The sequence below is a fragment of the Microtus pennsylvanicus genome, chromosome 5 (assembly GCF_037038515.1).
Source record: "Microtus pennsylvanicus isolate mMicPen1 chromosome 5, mMicPen1.hap1, whole genome shotgun sequence".
NCBI lineage: Eukaryota > Metazoa > Chordata > Mammalia > Rodentia > Cricetidae > Microtus > Microtus pennsylvanicus.
The window spans coordinates 81,282,517-81,302,963 of NC_134583.1; the positions used below are offsets into that span (position 1 = coordinate 81,282,517).

At 47.5% G+C, this 20,447-nt stretch overlaps 1 protein-coding gene across 1 annotated transcript in view; it reads left to right on the forward strand.

Moving 5' to 3' along the window:
* Window positions 1–9,922: 9,922 nt before the first annotated feature.
* Kndc1 (kinase non-catalytic C-lobe domain containing 1) overlaps window positions 9,923–20,447 on the forward strand; it is a 47,713-nt gene continuing 37,188 nt past the window's right edge. Inside the window, exons 1-3 of the mRNA XM_075972670.1 lie at window positions 9,923–10,369; window positions 16,057–16,255; window positions 16,939–16,997. Of these exons, the coding sequence (XP_075828785.1) occupies window positions 10,268–10,369; window positions 16,057–16,255; window positions 16,939–16,997 (360 nt within the window). The 5' untranslated portion in view covers window positions 9,923–10,267. The remainder of the gene's footprint in view (window positions 10,370–16,056; window positions 16,256–16,938; window positions 16,998–20,447) is intronic.

Sequence of the window (20,447 nt, forward strand, 5' to 3'; positions counted from 1 at the left end):
TTTCCACAGAAGAAGAAAAACTATGGATACTATCAAAATTAATAAAGATTCAGTTTGAAAAAGAGAAACCTCTTGAGAAAGAGAAATGACACCTCATCCACAGAGGTGACAACCATACAGGTGGTAAGAAAACCTCATAAGGGTTGGGGCAGGGTTCTGGTCTTGTCTTTGCAGGAAAACACTCATCTTCAAAGAATCAAGAGACCTTGGACATTTAGATGCCTAGAGATAAAATCATAGCTATCCAGAAAGAATCAACAAGCCAAGAGAAATCTGACTTATGATGTTATATTATCTTCATGGTAAAATTTGATTATTTGGACATGTATACATCTCTACTTAAAAATGAGAGCTGTCTTTGGAGTTGGACAATGGCTATCCTTCTCTAAATCCAAGCACATTGTTAAAAGAAAAATTCAGAATTTCTGTCTCATGTCAGCAGCCATCTGGTATGGGCCAGAAAGAAGACAGATTTTAAGGAAATTTTACTTTTCTTCATGCCCACTTTGTCTATATTATATCTTTTGTTGAAAATATGTCTATATGAATAATGTCTAAGTTTTCAACTATGAGCAGCTGACGTTCCTGCAATAATCATTGAAGCTTCCGGGAAGAAGATGGGGCCTCACAACAACTCCACCTGGTTGATATGACGTCATGATGCTGATAGCGCTACTATGAGACTGTTTTTTGGGTACCAGCTATAGAAATGGTGCAACTTCTTACAACATTCTGGCCTAAACTCTAAATAAGAACTTCAAAAAAACAAGCAAAAAGACCCTATTGACTACACAGAGACCATTTGTAATATACAAAACAGCAATCTTGAAACTCAACCATCATTTTACTTTTACAGGATCCCATAGAAAAAACATCACCCCCATGACAGCAGAAAGCAATTCTAGAAAGCAACATTTCCCTCTTCCAACAAAGTTTGTCTTCCATGGTTAAAGACACTATTTAGGGGTTGATTATTACTTGCATAGGGTTGGGGTTGGGATAGAAATTATGTAGGCCTAGAAATCCCAAAAAAAGGGAAGATCGAATGGGATAATAGGTAACTTAGTGTGAACTTATTCACACTAATAATAGTGAGTAATAGAATATTTGTGAGCTTCTATTTATAGACAATTTACACTGGTATAGTTTCTTGTATATTAATACAAGTTTAAATTATATTTGTTATTTCTGTTTACAGTATTTGTACAACTATGCAAAATTATTTTATCATATTATATGCATGCATTTTTCTTTCTCTGTTTAAGACATTTTTATATTGATACAATTTTAGGATATACTTATTATATTATATATTTCTACCTCATTACAATATTTATATATTGTTTACATTTTGAGTTCATTGTCCTCCTTTACTACACAGCTGTTTAAAGATTGTTTAATATTCTGATATGAAATCTTAATCTTTAAGTTATATAGGTATTAAGTATTATAGGTCAATAGTCATTCATGTTTGTTATACTTTTAGTCAGACTAATTAAATTCTTTAGATACATAGAGATTGTATTCTACATAGAAAGGTAACCTTCAACCACTTCAAAGTTCTATAGAACATGGCATTTAAATAACTTAGGATTCTGTTGACATTAGACACAATTGCTTCTGTCAGCACTGATCTATTTCTGAGAGTGCTGAGCACCAAAGACACTCCTCTTGGAGTTTGTCTTCTTGGCACATCTGGCCTTTGGGCAAGAAACTGCCCATATCTTGACCATTGACAAAGTGCACAATGTCTAGACTGGACAAGCAGGATACAAGAAAAAAGACTGTCAAATCTTGCCAAGACAGGTTAAGATGGTTTTGAAAAAATTTCTGCCTCTGAAAATGGTCTGTCAGTTACTCTTCTAGGTCTTAGCCAAAGTTGGTTGCTTCAACATTGCAAATGAGACTTTGGGTGATTGATCAGGCAGCCAGTTGTCTGTGTCATCTACTACACATTTTGGAAGCTGCTTGATTGCACTTCCTGCCTACTCAAGTGATATTACCTTCTCAATCCTGCAATGGGGTGAAGATTAGATAGTCATATTTACTGTCCTCTTATAATCTAGCCAAGCCATTTTCAATACAAGACTTAGACTCTTTAGGATAGAATGTTTATTAAAACATTTAGAATACGTTCCTTGCTTAATATTGTTTATGACGGTTGTAATTCTAATCTTATACTTGATATCTGTTCCTAGTGTATATAGTTTTGTATTGGGTTTGAAACTCTCTTATTTAAACAAAAGAGGGAGGTGCTATGGGAGCTCCTTATAGTTCTTCAGCCAATAGCCTTTAAGATACAGTGCTGTGAAGACTTGGGCATGGTCTCTTATACTATAAATGCTGCTGTAAAGCGTGCAGTCTCTCTCTCTCTTGCTTCTGACTGCTAGACTCTGTTCTTGTTCCCCATTAGTGAAGAGGACTGTTATCTAGGACAGTGATCTGTAAGTCTCCCCTAAATAAATAGCCTTTTATTATACATAATTCTGAACTAGTGTGGGATTACTTTGTAACTTCCACCATCAAGAAATGGGTGGAGAAGGGAGAAGAGGAGGAAAGAAGCTGTCAATATGTAAGTTATGCACTCACCTCGAGAATTTGTAAAAGTAGAGTGATTAAGAGCATTTGCTGCTCTTGCAGTAGACAGGGTCTGGACCCCACACTGGGTGGCTCCCAACAATGCCTATTCCTCCAGTTCTATGCTTTTCTGGCTTCCACGGGCACCTGTGCACACATGGTTCACATATAATCAAGTACACATACATGCATAAATAAAAATTATTTTTTAATTTTTAAAGAATTTCTAAAATAAAAATTAACCAAAATTAGAAGAAATTAAATAATAAAGAAGAGCACAAAATATATATAAATACATGTTAGATAGTCTTTAAAAGTATTAATAAAGCTGGGTCTGGTGGCACACACCTTTAAACACAGTGCTCAGGAGACAGAGGCAGGCAGATCTCACTGAGATTGAAGTTAACCTGGTCTACATAGTGAGTTCCAGAACATCCAGATCTACTTAGTGAGACTCTGCCTTGAAAAAAATAATTAATTAAAATAACCCTGGCAAATCTGATCAAGAAAGGAAGAAGCACCAGGCAGTGGTGGCATACTCCTTTAATCCCAGTTCTCAGGAAGAAGAGGCAGGTAGATCTTGGTAAGTGTAAGACTAGCCATGTCAACAGAATATGCTCCAAGGACATCTAGGACTACACAGAGAAACCCTGTCTCAAAAAACAACAACAGAAGAACAAAAAAGAGGCACAAGCTACAGATGCCATGAGTCACAGGGGCTATCACTACAGATTCCATAGAAGAACGAGAAGGGAGTGGAGACACAAAGAATGCAAAGTACACTTAGCCATACAGCAGTGAGTTTAAACAGTTGAATAAAACAGAAGAATTCCTAGGAAAGAATATAGCAAAAGAATCATAAGAAAATACAAGAACAGTTAGACAGTTTATAACTCTTAAAGAAATGACGCTGTAATTTGAAACTTTCACATTAAGAAAAATAGTGTCTTAGTCCAAGTGCCCAGATGGCTTCATCAGAGAATGCTACCAGCCATTTAAGATGGAAATAATATGAGTTTACAAGAACTTTTCCAAAGAACAGAAAAAGAAGGAATCTATCCAACCACTCATGAGTAAGCATAATCTTCTAATTAAATCTGACAAGGACGTTATAAAAATATAAAATGTAGGCCAATAAAAACAAGTACAAAAAGCCTACACAAAATATTATTCAACCAAGCCCAGCAATATCGGGAAAGATAACATATCCTATTCATATGGATTTATTCCAGAAATATATAATTAGTTTAACAGTAGGCATTTGTCAGTATAGCCCAAAACATTAACAGAACAAAAGAGAAAACATAATCAATCATCTTAATAGGCACTAAACACATATTTGATGAAATCCAGGGTCTTAAGATTTTCTTTAAAAAAAAAAGCATTAGTGGGAACTGGAGAGATGGCTCAGAAATTAAGAGCACTGGCTGCACCCTAGTGTTGGTGACACAAATCTTTAATCCCAGCACTTGGGAGGCAGAGGTAGGTGGATCTCTGTGATTTGGAGGCCAGCTTGGTCTACAAAGAAAGTTCCAAACAGCCAGAGTTGTTACACAGAGAAACCCTGTCTAGAAAAACAAAAATAAAATAAAAAAGCACTAGCTGCTCTCCCAGAGGACCCAGTTTCAATTCCCAGCACCAACATAGCAGCTTACAACTATTTCTAGCTCCATTTCTAGGGAATCTGACAGCATCTCTGGCCTCTGGAAGCTGGTATAGTCCTTTGATCTGTGTGTTGCTTGTATTAGTTAATGAATAAAGAAACTGCTTTGGCCTGATAGGGCAGAACTTAGGTAGGTGGAGAAGACAGAACTGAATGCTGGGAGGAAGGAAGGCAGAGTAGGTGAGGAACACCACGGAACCGCCAGAAACAGACATGATGAATCTTTCCTGGTAAGCCACTGCCATGTGACAATATACAGATTACTAGAAATGGGTTAAATCAAGATGTGAGAGAATTAGCCAATAAGAGGCTAGAACTAATGGACCAAGCAGTGATTTAATTAATACAATTTCTGTGTGGTTATTTTGGTACTAAGCTAGCCGGGCGGCCAGGACGAACAGCAGCTCTTCCTGCAACAAGAAGCACCAGATATTATATGGTGCATAGAAACACATGTAGGTAAAGCACTCATACACAGAAAATAAAAATAAAGAAAACCCGTTTTTAATGCATTAGGCAAATCAGTGGTAGACAAGAGCTTAAATTGTTGAATGGAGTTACAGAAACCCACAATAAAATTATCCTTCCTGGCAAAATAGAAATCTTGTCTGCTTTCACTCTGGGAACTCAGCAAAGACTGTTATTACCACTTCTCCTCAATTATTGCACAGGAGGTCTCGGCAGGAACTGTAGAGAAAGACACATGATGAGAATTACTGGTAAAGAACCCAAAATTCTCTATTCTCTGATAATACAATTGCTTGCATAGGAAATCAGGGCAATCTACAGATCAAAATTAATGAGTAGGTTTAACAACCAGCTATGGTGGCGCACACCTTTATTCCCAGCATTGCGGAGGCAGAGGTAGGCGGATCTCTGAGTTTGAGGCCACCTTGGTTCTACAGAACAAGGCCTAGGACAGCCAGGGCTACACAGAGAAATGCTATCTTAAAAAAAAAAGAAAGAAAAGAAAGAAATAAAAAACTAAGGCCATATTCAAAAGCATAAAAACATATGTTGCTTTTATAGGAAAATGCAAAACAGAACTTCTTTAACTTTTCTGTAGTATTGTGGATCAAACCTAAGACTTACAGTCATCCACTTACAGATTTTTTTTACAAAGATCCCATTTGCAATAACACCACAAAACATCAAATATCAGCAATAATATAGTCAGCGATGCATAAATCCCTTCACAGGAATCTACAAAATGTAATCAAAAGAACACAAGGAGGCTCTGAAAATGCAAAAAGATGTGCATGCTCCTAAAGCAGAAGACTAGCAAAAACTTATCACCAGCCATGACATCTCAGCACTAGAAAGGGAAAGGCAGGTGCTCTTCACAAGTTCAAAGGCTGCCGGATCTACATCGTGAGTTCCAGGACAGCCAAGGCTACACAGTGAGATCCTGCAGACCCCCGACCCATAAACAGCACCTGCTGCACAAGATTGTCAACTTGCGTCTGACCTCTGGAACCCACATAAAGGTGGAAGGAGGGGACCAACTCCACAGGGTTGTTCTACCGTCCTCATTGTCATAGCACGCAAGCTTACACACACCGCACAACAATGGTGACTGTTTAGGAGGATTTGTAGGGAATCGGACCTAATGCAATCCCATCAAATCCAGGTTTCTGGGGCACAATAGCTAATTCTGAATTGCCAAATATGGCCAAGGACTTCTTTTTGTGTGTTTTGTGTTCTTTCTTTAAGTGTACCACATGTATGCAGTGCCTGTAGAAGCCAGAAAAGGGCATCAGATTCCCCTGGAACCAAAGTTACAGATGATTGCTGTGCCCAGGGTGGATCCTGGGAACCAAACCAAACTCTTCACTGCTGAGTCATCTACCCAACCCGTGGCCAAGACATTCTTTTAAGAGACATACAAAGAAAAGATAATTCTGTGTATAGAAATTTTTGCCATTGTGAGGACAGAATGGTGCTGTTTGACAGAAAAAAATAAAACACACTTGATTCAACAATATCAAACTGGGAGAGCTGACGGCAAAGAACTCATCTCAACACATGGTGCCCAAAGCTTACTTGTCTCTGAATCCAGTTCAGCCACTGCAGTGAACGAGTCCTCGACAACATGACTGACTCTCAGAAACATCACACGAGAGGCCCCTCACCAAGGCATCCACATGACCCGTGTAAGATCCCAGTCCACATAACAGAAAAATAAAACGGGCAGATGATGCTACTGTAGGCGATGACATCAGCTTGCGGTGGAAAACACACAGAAACAGAAACATGGGGCACAGGTGCGTGCACCTGAGCGTGTCTGGGTGGGAGTGCATCCTGCTCTTCCAGCCTCTGCTTTCCTGAATGTATATTCTCACCACAGGTCCACATGGGCACCTAGGCTTACAGCCTGCTGGGGTGAGAAGTCACACCGGGCTCCTGGGAATGTCCTCCTTAAGGCTGGCTCCAGGATGAGCAGTTGAGCTGGAGACTTCTGTCCTTGTGTGTGTCATCATTTCCATCGTGGCTACAAAGGAGTAGATGTAGGCTATGCCCCGAAGCCAGCTAGCACTGTATTCTCATAAAGTGGATCTATAGTCCCAGGAAACCAAAGTGTAAATGCTAGGGGAGTAAGCAAATGATGATAAGGTATCTATAAAAAATGTCTGGAATAGAAACATGACAGCAAGATCAACTTCTGGGAAAGCTAGATGCCTGCAATGAGCCTGGAGGAAAAGTGTCAGGATGGTTCTGACTAGGGAGGCATGTGCTTCTGGGATCCTTGAATGATTGATAGTGGGCACCAAAGCTTCTTTGGGACTTAGACTCTTGGATGTGTTTATAAGAATGACTAACAGTTTTGTTTCAGAATATCAATATTTACCTCACACTGGAGATTATATTCTTTGCATTTTTATTTTTTTTTAAAAAAATGAATATTGGCTTCAAAACGTACGTGTGATTTGGCAGCTTGTCAAAATTCCTATAAGAAAAAAAAAGTGAGAGCCAAACTTTGAAACTCCCATTCCACCTGCCACCATGTGTAGTGTGATGTAGTGGTCAGGCTGAGTCCTGCCACGAAGTAAACATGGCCTCTGTCAGGCAGGAGGTTGGGGGGGGACAGGTGGGGTCATGGGACAAGATAAATCCTGACCATGTCTGAATATGACCAGTACAGAGCAAGACCTCTGAAGAAAAGGTCAGGGTCTCATATACCTGGTGGAGGGGGTAGATCAGGAGGAGGCCACAGGAGGCAACCCCCAGGCAGGGAGAACAGCTCAGGCCACGAACAGCAGTAGGCAAAGCTCTCCAAGCAGTGGGGCAGTCTTGCAGGAAAGAGCAATAGGACGGGTAAGGAATGAGCAGACCAGCCAAAAAGGGAAGAAGCTGGCTGTCAGAAAGCCAGAGTGCATCAAATCATGGCTTGGATCAGGCACCTGAAGGTACAGTCATCACTTTTCCGGAGTACTGACTACCTGGGATAGGCCTTAGGAGGAAAATATCGAGCATATGTCAGGCACACGGCATGAACAGGGGCCGACAAGTGGAGGAAGCCATTCTCGTGGTCTATTCCTGGCGTGAGCCTCCAGAGGCCGCTTGGCCATTCAGGTACCATCTGCTCATCAGCTAATAATGTGGACTGCCCATTCTAAGCTTGTTCTGACCTCCAGCATTACGCCCTCACACAACCTTAGTAAGCACCTACAGTGTGCAAAGCACCGAGTGTTGCGAATGAGCTCTATATGGGAAATAACCAGGCCAGCTAAGGATAACAATTATATTTTTAGTGGGAAACTCATGGCACAAGAATGGGGAGTCCGGCCGGGCGGTGGTGGCGCACGCCTTTAATCCCAGCACTCGGGAGGCAGAGGCAGGCGGATCTCTGCGTTCGAAGCCAGCCTGGTCTACAAGAGCTAGTTCCAGGACAGGAACCAAAACCACAGAGAAACCCTGTCTCGAAAAACCAAAAAAAAAAAAAAAAAAAAAAAAAGAATGGGGAGTCCGACTTCCTCTGTGTCCGGTGGGAATCGCGCAGAGAGAGCGCGCGCACCTTGTCCCTCTCAGTTTTTCTTCCTCGGTTCCAAGTAGCCACGCCTTAACTGGGTGTGATTGGTTAACAGAGCTTCCCCATCAACGGAGAGCCAGGACCAGGACCACAACCTTCCCCAGCAGTGAGCTCACCATCAACGCAAATATGCCGGCAGATGTTCGTTCAGTGAGTAATGAAACCTCCAGCTAAGGCCAAACACCACAAATGTTCAGGAAAGTAGCTGATAGTTTAAAGTAGATCCAGGCCCTCCAAAGTCTTCTCCTCACCACCCCCCCCACACACAATGTTCATGTTCCAATCCTACAAAGGGGCCATGGTGTTACTCAGCTTAGAAGACAAGGACCTGGTGAGCAGATTTAACTGCTGCAGCCCAAGCTGAGTCAGCCTCTATAGTCAGACTTCACCTAAGCTGGATATACTTTTCCCTAATGTAGATGCTGTGCCTGACAGCCAGGAGTGGTACAGTGTGGCCACCCCCGAAGTCTGGGGTTATCTCCGCCCCTTCCAGTCAATGTTAGGCATTTTCCTTAAACCCAGAGCTCAAGGGCACCTGTGAAACCACCTGACCAAGTCCCACCTCGATAACCACCCTGGAGCCTTCTCTTTGTGGTCATATCTACCTAGGTTCTCCAAGACAGCAGGGATTCGGGAGAAAGGAAAAGCACAAACTGGGGGGAGGGGCAGCACCAGGTGAGGAATGCACTTCTTAGGGAGCACAGATAGGAAGAGCATGGGGCTAGAGGGAAGCACTAAGCTACAGGGAGCACGGACTGTGGAGAGAGCACAGGCCAGGGAGGCACGAGCTGGGGGAAAGAGTAGGTGAGAAGTAGCAAAACTTGAGCAAAGGGAGCTGGCAGCTTCTCAGTCTCCAAAGCAGAGGACTCCTTACAGCTGGAGCCCAGGGGTTGGAGCAGGGTCTGCTGGCCACATCTGCCCTCCTAACCCCAACCTGTATCAGCAGAGTCGGCAGGCCAGCTTTTCTCCAGCTCAAGCTTCCAGCACCCTCCATCACCTACTCTGGCTACAAGCTCATGAATGGCCAATAATTGGAAGCCTTTAGGGCAGGCTGTTGAGGATTAGTGTCCCAGCGTGTGCTGTACCCTGGGATTTGCGTGACCGGTTAGAAGCCCACCCTCTTTCATTCAAGGAGCACATATTAAAGAATTTACTATCGTGCCTATCCAGGCTAGGATCTTGATATAGGGCCAGCAAAGTAAGGGGCCCTTCAGGAGGTTCTCCCTAAGATTGGGGAGACTGTCGTAAACTAAAAAACTTGCCTGTGCAGGGGATCAATGCCTGCCGTTTGCCAGGTTTGGGAGAGCAATCTAGTCCTTTGCTGTGCTTGGGGTGAACACCTGACTCCCTGCCCATCACAGGACCCAGCCAAGGGAAAGGCACTAGGAGCTGAGGAACCTAATACCTGCCCCAGACTCCCTCCTGGCAGCTACCGCTGGAGGTGACTGCAGCAACCCCGCCCCTGGACTACTAGGTGGGGCGGGAACTGCGAAAGTCCTGGGGTCCGGTGTGGTCTAGGTGAGCTCAACCCTGCTATCCTCTGTGAGCCCAGGTGGGTGCAGCCCCCCAGGCAGCCGCTGTACGGAGTGACTCCGCCCCGAACTGTCACGGACAGCGCAGGCAGGCGGAGGGTGCACCCCGGAGGTTGACGTAGTCGAAGACATCTGCGGAGCTCAAAGTCGGCCCCAGCCCGCCAGTGACCACGGCCCTCAGGGCGCCACCCCCGGCCCCGCCCCAGGCGTCCCCGCGCCACCGTTTGGCGACACTGCGGCAGGCGGCGGGCGCGTTGCCATGGCGGCCAGGCGCGCGTAGCTGGCGGTGCCCAGCTCAGCCCGGCAGGCACAGAGGCGGCGGCCAGCTTGGAGATCTGTCGGAGAAAGGACCCGCCAGAGAGGGGCTCTGACCCAGAGGAAACCTGCTGGGGGAGGGGATTCCAGACCGGAGCGTGGTCCAGGGCCGGAGTTCCAACCTGCGCGCAGGCCCTGCTAAGCGCCAAGATGCAGGCCATGGACCCAGCCTCCCGGGGCTTCTACGAGGAAGATGGCAAGGACCTGGACTTCTACGACTTTGAGCCGCTCCCCACCCTGCCGGAGGATGAGGTGAGTTGGTCCCAGAAACCCACCTACCCCTTTGGAGGGATGGGGAAGTAGAGAGGGGAGAACACAGCTCTCCTGCTGTATAGATTCTGGCCCCTGGGGTAACGATTGCTAAGGGTTCCTGTCCTCAGCCCCACTCGTCACAGAACAGCTGGAATGCTATATGGGACAGCAATGGGGACTGTCCCTGCAAAAGTTGGATGCTGCAGGGGTGGGTTCCTGGTTTTAATCCTTGAACAGATTGGGGATTGGGGCTCCTGGCAGGTAAGGGACAATAGGTACACTCCTGACCTCCTCAGCTGGCCTAGTGCTAAAGCAGGTGAGCTTGGTAATGCCTGATGAGACCCCACCCCAGCGCTGAGGGTGCTTCCTGCTCTGGGGAACTTCCCTCCCCCAAGTCCCCTGAGAGCTTCTAGTCCGGAACTGGGGAACTGGCTTGGGCTACGTGGAGCCCCTCCTGGTTGGAGAAGCTAGGTGCCCCGCCCCCAGGCTCCTAGATGATGGCCAGGCATAAACCCCACGTCTTGGGAAAGCGTGGCAAACAGACCCCCAAAATGCTTCCAGGGACACCTTGACCTCCCTCAAGAACCTTTGGGGAGATCCTTCCAAGCCAGGAGCTTTGGGGAGACCTTTCCAATGCAGGCTCTGGAATCCCTATGGAAGAATCCACCACTCTTTAGCCATTGAATACACTGGTACTAGAGACCGTCCACCCACCTTCGCAGCTGGCCTAGCCATCTGATGAGCGAAAGTTGGCCAGAGCCCTCCTGAAGCATAAGCCAGGGGTCTGACAGCTCTACTGGACCCCTTCCCTGGAGGAGTGGGCACTGAAAGAATAAACGTCCACAGCTCCTGCCTGTCCCACCTCCAGGGCCCACTGAGTAGTGCTGGGGTTGATGCTGCCCCCACCCTGAAGTGGCCTGGTTTTGGTGCAATTGAAGGCTGCAGAGAGGAGAGGCCAGGGAATAAATAAACCTTTTGGACATCGCCCTGGCTTTGATGGGAGAGAAAGGGTGCCCTCGGCACACAGCCTTCAAACACTGCTGGAGGACAGGACATGTTCTAGAGTGTCTATGGGAGCCTCAGCTCTTGGTTAGCGCCAGGAGCAGATCTGAGAACCCCTGCACCTTTTTATATCATCCACTGAGCTTGGAGGGCTCACTCCGTGCCTGGCATCTGAGGTGGCGGTACTGCTCGATCAACGCAGGGCCACAGGTTGAAGCTGAGCCTTGCACCCAGAGTGCATGCTGTCTACCAGTCCCTGGCACCTTCTGTGTTAGGACCGTCCCCGTCCCTCTGGGTTGGAGAGTTGCTGTATACACAACGTGTCAGGTTTCTATCCTCTGTGGTGAGTCCTGAGCGTGAGCTGGAATTCCCCCATTTCGGTGGCATTCAGTGGGAAGTCCAGTGAGGCCCTTACCTGGGCAAGAGTGCTACTTTTCTTCCTATAAATGGGAGGGGGCTGGTAACGGGGCTCAGGTGTAGCGTGCTTGCCTGGTGTACACAAGGCTTTGGCTTCAACAGCCAGTGCTGCAAAGAAACTGAACAACAAAAACTTACTCTCTAAAATAGGAGTCTTTGGGGCCTGGCCCCGAGCCAACACAGTCCTGTATCTAAGAATACAGCTGAGATCCAGATTTTATGCTTTCTGCAATCGGCTCAGTCCCCATTAAGGTTTTGTAAATTCACGTACAGCAGGGTCACATGACTCTGTACCTGGCACGGCCTTCTGTGTCTGGTTGCATTTGAAAACTGTCTGGAGGGAGGCAAAGAGTTGGGCTGCCATTCTGAAGCTCAGTGCTGGAGAACCCCTTGGGGTCCTGTGCCACCCAGGCCATGACAGCCTTTGTGCAGGTGAGGTGAGGTCAGATCAAAGATACGTGCAGAGTATACGGGCCATCAGAATTCTCACCCCTACAGCTAAGGAATAGAACCTTGTGGAGCCTCTAGGGGCCCCTGAATATCTCTACCCTGTCATGACTCAAAGAAAGTCCAAATGACTTGGGAATGCACTGTCTAACCTCTTGATAGCTGATTGAGAACTAAACATGCTCACTGAAGGCCTTACCATGATGCCTTAGCAAGGCCGGCGGTGACACAGTAGACCGTGGTATGTGTGAGCAAGCCCCTCATTTGTGGCGGGAGTGGGAAATGCTGGCCAGAGATCATCTTGACATTTTCTTGTTATGAAAAGACCCATGCCCGCATCCTAACGATTTCTCCAGAGAAGCATGGTATATGAGCAAGCCGTGTGCCTATGAGAAAACCTGCTGGACACTTAGAGCTCACCATGAATGGGCCAGCGTGTCCCCCTACATTGTGGAGGCTGAAACCATGCTCTGTCCCTGCTCTCCTAAACTGATATAGCAAGAAGACCCTGGGTGCACAGTAAAGTTGCTCTGGCCAGGAGCTATGCAAGGCGGAATTCTTGAAGGAGATGGCATTTCCAAGATTCAAAATGGAACATCAGCCTTTCTAGACGTGGAAAATGGTTTCAGAAACAAACCAGTAAGGCTGGATGTAGGCGGAGCCATAGCTGCCAGAAAGGCAGGAAGGCAGGCAGGCACCAAGTGGCTGTGGTTGAGGGTCCAGTAGTGCTGGTCAAGAGGTAGGAGATATCATTGGCCTTGTTGAGGTTTGGTGATGAAGATGGCAAGCAACATTAGGTGTCAGCAGAGAGTTCTCACTGTTTCCAAGCCAACCAAATAAATGCCTCCTGCTGCTGGGCTGGCCTTGGGGACTGAAAATGAACAGGAACCCACAGCAGAAAATCTACTATTAAAAAGGGAACTTCCCCCACCATTCCCTTAGACTCTATATAATGTTTCCAAATGGGCTTTGAGCAGAAGGCAACCTAAAACCAGAAAAGAACCCTGAGCCAGCAGGGTGGGCTCTTGGGGGCAGACACAACCCACAGAGCACCTTGCAAGCTCCTGCCTCCCTGCTGGGGTTTGGCTGAGGCTCACAAACTGAGACTGCCAACAAATGGTGCCAGCATCAATTTGAGTTTTCTGTTGGCAGGTCCTGTTATGATAAGCTGAAAAGTTAATTGGTTATAAACGTACTTACAATGTGCACAATGACCCCTAGAGTCCCTGTAAACCAGCTCCAAGTCTGTCTAGAGGAAGGGGAGCTCATGAGTGCATATAAACCCTTAAGCAGGGCACTCTGAGGTAACCAGATAAGGGCTTGGCCTCTGGAGCTCAGAGATCAGCTGAAGTGTCTCTCCCTGGAGCACAGCCCCCAGTCCCCAGGGTCTCATCCCTTCAGCCAAGCTCAGATTAAGCTTTCACCAGTACACTGCAGGCAGAGCACTGATCATCCTGCCTGCGGGGAAATTCTATAGGTGATCCCCACCCCACGCCCTTAAGTGCCACCAGGATAAGGATGGTGAGGGGCAGGCTGGACTGTGAAGGAACTTCTCACCCACCGAGAACATGGGCCTCTATAAGGGAAATGGAGCCACTGAGTTGGCTGGAGATCAAGCCGTCAGCTGATTTCCATGGCAGGAGTTGTATGAGACCACAAGGCCTGGAGCTTGCAATGTCTGGGTCTGCATGAGACCCTTAGTGTGCTTGGCATGGGAACGCCATCCAGCCCCACATATGCATGGTGACCTTTACTGGGACTCACAGCAGATCAACTCAATGATGGCCCCTGTTTATGATACCTTGTGAAGCCAAAGTCAGGGGCCTGCAGCTGGCTGAGAACATTTCACTGGGGACTGAGCTGTGTGGCAGATAGACTGGCTACCATATCTCCAGGTAACACCTTGAAGAAGCTAATGAAGACACTCAAGGTGGGTTCCTATCCATGGGGGAGAACAACAGGGTCCCTCCCGGTCTGTCACCCTTGTCCCTGGCCCATTAGCCAAAACTTTCCCCTGCTCCTCTCCAGTGGTGTAGATTTAGGCAAAAGATAGTCTTTTCTCCCACCTAGCAAAACTGGAGCAGTTGGAGTCCCTAAAGGCAGGTGACCCCAGAGTTCAGAATTCAGACCTGGGGTCCCTCAGCTCTTAGTGCAGAGTTCCAACAGGATCTGCAGATGTGGAAATAGACCCTGACCTGAGGGTGTCATGGGTGGAAGTGCTGAGCATCCTGTCCTTGGAGAAAGCATTGACCACAGCCAGAAGCAATGACTCAGGGCCCGTGGAGTTCATCCTAGAATAATACAAATGACCCCGGGCTCCTGCTTTCCCAAGTTTTATACCCCTACCACAGATTGACACTGAGGGACGCAGGCCTTCAGCTGCTCTGACCAGGCTCCCCCCCACTTTCAGGAGTGTCTTCCTAACAGACCTAAGTAGGAGGCAGTGATGTGGGCTGCAGGATGGCCAAGCAGCAAGTCTGGCAGGGCCGCCTTCTGCTGGCGGCACATCCTGTCATGGCTGTGAGCAGGCAGACCTGCTGGCCAGCATGAGCAGCAGCAGTGGGGTGCCGGCAGGCCCTGCCGTGGGTCTGACTCAGACTCACGTCGTGAGCTGGCTTCATTTCTCCTACACAGCTCAGCCCCACAGGGTCTACAAGGCTGCGTACTACGTCATGTGTGTGTCTGTGTAGGCTTGCATGAATATGCATGTACAAGCATGTTGTCATGTACTTACTACCCACTGTGCATGCACATTCCTGTGTGAAGATGTAGAGGGATGGTGTACACATGTGTGTGCGGTGTATGTGTGTGCCTCTGCAGCCATGTTCAGCAGGCAGTTCAGCAGGCATCACTGGGAGCTTGCATTCTCCTGAATTTTGAGGGATCCTTGGTACTACAAAGAAACCACAGGCTTGAGCCCTGGTTAGAAAATCAGCTTAACAGTTAGAGAGCAGGAGTAGGAGGTCTAGGGATGTGACCTCCCCAAGCCCCACCTTGAGTTCCAGGAATGAAACGGCCTGTGGATATGCAGGATCTAACACCCACATAGAACCTAAAGGCTCAGGCCAGCAGCTTGAGGATCCATCCTGCTCTTGATTTCATCCATTTGGCTGGTTGCTTGTTAGGTTGATTTAACCGCTCTGTCTTCTCATCTGTGACCTGTGATCATGGGGATGCCTTACAATGTCAGCTAGAGGCAGACACCCTTAACAACTGTCATCTGCCTGTACTTGAGCAGCCCATGTCCCAAGGCCACAGCTGGAGAAGTCAAGGCTCTGCCTACTCCCCCAGACAAGGTGTATCTACATCCTTTGCCCACACCGGCCCCCAGCCCGACTCCCGAAGAAAGGCTCACCAACTCCTATAACACATGAGCACAGGAGATGCTAGGAACTTGACAGCAGCCGGGCAAGACGCTTGCAGTCTAAGGTAGTCTGGTATGAATGAGTCCAGGTGTGTGTGAGCGTGTGTGGGCAACTGTAGCTGTGCTTGTGCGTGTAGTGTGTATAGCAGTGTGTATTGTTGTATGGGAGTGTTTTTGCTAAGTATGCATGTCCATATGTGAACTCAAGTGTGTGTGAATATGTGTGTGCCTGTTCTGGGCAGCACACCGGTGGTTTCATCAAATGCTCCCTGGCCGTGACATTCAAGGACTAGTAGGATGACTGTCTGAAAAGAGCTTGACCTAAGATGCTTTCGCTGACCATAAGTGAAGTACCACCACGAGTCCTCTGTCTTCCTGGAGCATTAGTCTCAGCACGGAGTACTAGGTCCTTTCTGGGGCAGCCCTCTGTGGGCTTACACCAAGCCTGTCTTGGCAGGAAAATGTGTCTCTGGCTGACATCCTCTCCCTGCGGGACAGAGGTCTCAGCGAGCAGGAGGCCTGGGCTGTGTGCCTAGAATGCAGCCTGTCGATGCGGAGTGTCGCCCACGCAGCCATCTTCCAGACCTTGTGCATCACGCCTGACACTCTGGCATTCAACACCAGTGGAAACGTGTGCTTCATGGAGCAGCTCAGCGGTGAGGAGAAAGGGGAACGCGGTGGGGCGGGGATACCGTGTGCAGCATCGAGGAAGGACCTGGAAGCTGGGTGTGAGCACCAAGCAGCTGAGGCCGTAAGGGAGGGCCCGAGCCTGGGTTTCCTTTTGGGGATCCTCTGGTCAAGGCAGCACAGAGGAAGAAACGGAGACTAGATGCTGTGTTTGGGTGGCCCCTGTAAGCCACCATCCTGACTGTCATGCATGCCCTCAGGGAGAAGAGCTCTATTCAGGCCTTCCTCAGAAGAGGATGCCTGGGTCACTTTCCCCCTAGGCTGGCACTCCTAACCTACAGGAAGTTCATGCAGGGGCCTGAAGTCAGGATTTATCTGGCCTGGTAGACCGGCTACCCTTTAGGCTCCTTCCAGGGAAAGTTTGGTTTTCTCAAGTTAAGAAGAGCCCAGGGTTCCTTTTTCAAGAACCCAAACAAATTCCTTTTCTCCTTTGGACCTTTTCTGGTTTAAGAATGGTGTACTATTGCCTCAGATGCTTACAGCCAGCCAGCCTTCCTTAAGAACATCAGCCTGAGCAAAGAGAAGGAGGCTCCAGGAAATGCAGCCTCCTTCGGGGCTGTCCCAGGAGGCTCCCAAGGTCTGAGCTCTGATTGGTGGGATGCTTTCTTCACCAAAGGATAAGATCAGAACGCCTTCTCTTTTTTTCTCCAAGATGACCCCGAGGGTGCCTTTGTGCCCCCAGAGTTTGACCTGACAGGAAACACCTTTGAGGTAAGCGTTAGTAAGTGGTGACTCTCTTGCCATCTTCATCTTTGGGGTTCCCTTTGTTACCATAGTCCTGTGGCCTCAGTGTAATAGGTTGTCTCCGGTGGAGGGCTTCCTTGGGGACCTGCTGTGCTGTCATGGGTATTTTCTTTGCCCACGACCTTGGGCTAGCAGTTTTCGCAGTGAACTCGGGATGCTGGAATGTGGACGCTGCACCCTGCTTTCATTCCTAGTGGCTACTGGAAAACACGTGGGTGTTTGGGAGCAGTGGCCCCAGACATCTATCTCTGTCAGGGTTGGTACTGAGTTCACTTATTGCAATGTCAAATCAGATGACCTCTGAGTCTCACCAGTGACTTGTGGGAGGAGCCAGAAAAGGCTATGGGTGTTCACTACCCTTAAGAAATGCCTCTGGGGCGCGGGGAGGGGGGGTGGCAGTGGAGAGAAAGCTTAGTGGCTAAAAGCACTTGCTGCTCTTGCAAAGGACCCAAATATGGTTCTCAGTTCCCACGTAGTGGCTAATACCGTCACTAACTCCAGTTCCAGGGGATCCAATGTCTGCCTGTGTCCACTGTGGGAGAGAGCTTCTTTGTTTTGTTTGGTTTGGTTTGGTTAGGGTCACTATTGCTGTGATGAAATACCATGACCAAAGCAACTTGAGAAGGAAAGGGTTTATTTGGCTTGCACTTCCACTGTTGAAGGAAGTCAGGACAGGAACTCAATCAGGGCAGGAGCTGATGCAGAGGCCATGGAGCGGTATTGCTTACTGGCTTGCATACCATGGCTTGCTCAGCCTGCTTTGTTACAGAACCCAAGCCCACTATCCCAAGGATAGAACCACCCACGATAGACCAGACCCTCCCCCATCAACCGCTAATGAAGTAACTGCCCCACAGCCGAAACTTCCGGAGGCATCTTCTCAGTTCAAGTTCCCCTCTTTCAGATAGCTCTAGCTTGAGTCAAGTTGATAGAAAAGTAACCTGCATACGAGGCTAGTCCATAACTCCTAGATTCAAGTGATCCTCCTGCCTCAACCTTCCAAATGCACGGGTGAATGGATGCACACCTGCCCAGTTTCTCAGCAACAACAGAGTAACGGTGACCAGTGCTCCTTCCACGGTTAAGATACTCTGTATCCTTAACAGACCTCCTGGCCTTGAAGTCAAACAGATGCTCACTGACATTCTCCACCAAGAGTTTCGAAGTTCTAGTCTTCACGCCGAATCCATCCGAAGCTGGTTTCCTTAGCTTCCCTAAACTGTGACTGACAAGCCAAAGCTGTGTGTTTTAGCGTACCCGGTGATGGTCCTATATACGCTGATGCTATAATGGCCCAATCAGTGACGTTTGATTTTCTTCCTCACCCAGTATGAGATAGAAATCATTTCATCTTTTTCTGCAGATAGCTGGTCATTTTCCCAGCTCTATGTCCTAGCTATCTGTGAGGCACATGAACTACCATTCACTGGGTTTTTATTTTCAGTTTTCTGTTCCTTTGTTGACTTTATCCACTTTAATATCAAAACATCTTGCAGAATCTTGCGGCTATTTCTAGCAACTTTGAGGTTCTTTTCATTTTTTTCCCCCTTGATCAAATCACCAGCAGTGTTTCATATTGCCTCCTCCAGGAACAAAGCTTATTTCTGTTCCAGTCCTCAGCGAGAGCAGCATCTAGTGTCTAGATTCTAGCCTGGTGCAGAGACCACCCATGCTGCCTCAGGGAACTGATGACCCTGACCTAACCATGTGGACGGTATTGGCCTGACCACATGAATTTCTATCTGTTCTGACCTATCAAGGTTTACCATGAAGACATAGTTCGGATTATGAAAAATTTCTTTTTGTCCCCTTGAAATGATCATGTCATTTCCTTCATTGTGTACAGTTTTATGTCTTAATAGTATCGCCCTTCCCCACTTAGGAAAATCTAGCCTGAGCAAGTTCTGTGTCTCTCCTAGGTACTGTTGATTCTGACTGACCAGTGCTTATTATGGCTCTTCTGGGGTTTTTATGGCAGCTGGTACTTTTCCACCCTACAAATGTTTCTGGCCAGCACAGATTTTGTGATTGCTCTGGGTTTGACTCTTTGTTCTGTTTGTACAAGAATAATATTACTGATGCCCTGGAAGTCTGGAAAGGCTCATTGAAAAGAACCTCGGCTTCCTTTGTGAATGATTTTGAACTACCATCAATTGTTAATAGTTATAGCACCACCCTTTTTTTTCCACAATAGTTGGTTTTTTTTTTTATAACTACAGCAGAAGAAAACATGCGCCTAATGTACTGCAGGTGCAGGTGATGCCCTGTGCATCTTGTGATGTCTACAGACTTCCTATTCCTGCGCCCTGGATGTTCTTCTTTGGTTTCTCTTTCTTTCTGCTGCCGATCTAACCAGAGGCTGTTTACCTTGTTAGTTCTTCCAGAACACCTTCTGCATCCCCTAGTTGATTCTCTCTTTTCTTTTGTTCGCCCTGAGTTCAATGGCTGCTCCTTCACTTCAGGGGGAACGTGCTCATCCACCTCCATCCTCTTCTGTCAACTGGCTGGGAGTCTCCCCGGTGTGTGAGCTTTGTCACGTTATGTTTGCTTCTGGCTTTTTTTTTTCAGTACAGGAGCTATTCAGCTATGTGAATAGGTTGGCTTTCCTTTTTTAGGAAGACACAAACACAGAAGGCACACGTGTGCCAAGTATACAAACCCATAACTTTTCAAAAACTGAGATCTCTGCAATCAGTAGCCAAAGGGAGTCATCACAGTGAGAAAATGGCGCCCCCACCCGCGCGGTGACTGTCCAACCACACGGAACAGAGATGTTGATCTCATCCTTGTTCTCCTGCTTCCTGTGGCTGGACTCAGCAGGGCTGGTGCGAGCTGCCATGAGAGTGTAGTCACGGGAAAGCGTTCATTCTCTATAATCATTTCCTATTTCTGAACACACTGGGGCTTTTTCATGCATCTTTGTCTTTCTCCTTTGACTTTCTGGCCCAGTCAGGCTGTGTCTGAAGCGATGTCCCCTGCATGCCTACCAGAGAGTGTGTGCAGGTTTCCTTTGTTCTGTGAATCCTCGTGTTCCCCGGTTAGGAGGCAGCCTTTTCCACGTTGCTCAGCTCATTCATCCATCTGTCCGGATCTTCTGCGGCCTCCATTCTGTTTTATTTATCTATTTGCCTACATATTTACCCTAGTAGCCATCGAAATGCACTGAATCTGCCTCTAAGGAAGGAGAGTGGGGGCTCTTGCTGTAAGGGCGGTATGTTCCCATGGTTGCAGAGCAAGTGGCCACTGAACCCTGAGGATCCTGACGAGGGGCTCCCCTTGGGAGATGAGCCTTGTGGGGAGGGGATTTCTGGAGGGTTGACTGCAGAGCACCTGTGTCCTTAGCCAGAGCAGAAACAGGAGGCTGGGGATGTGTGTCAGAGAGGGGCCCCAGGGCTCTGAGCTGCTTCAGTTCCCTGG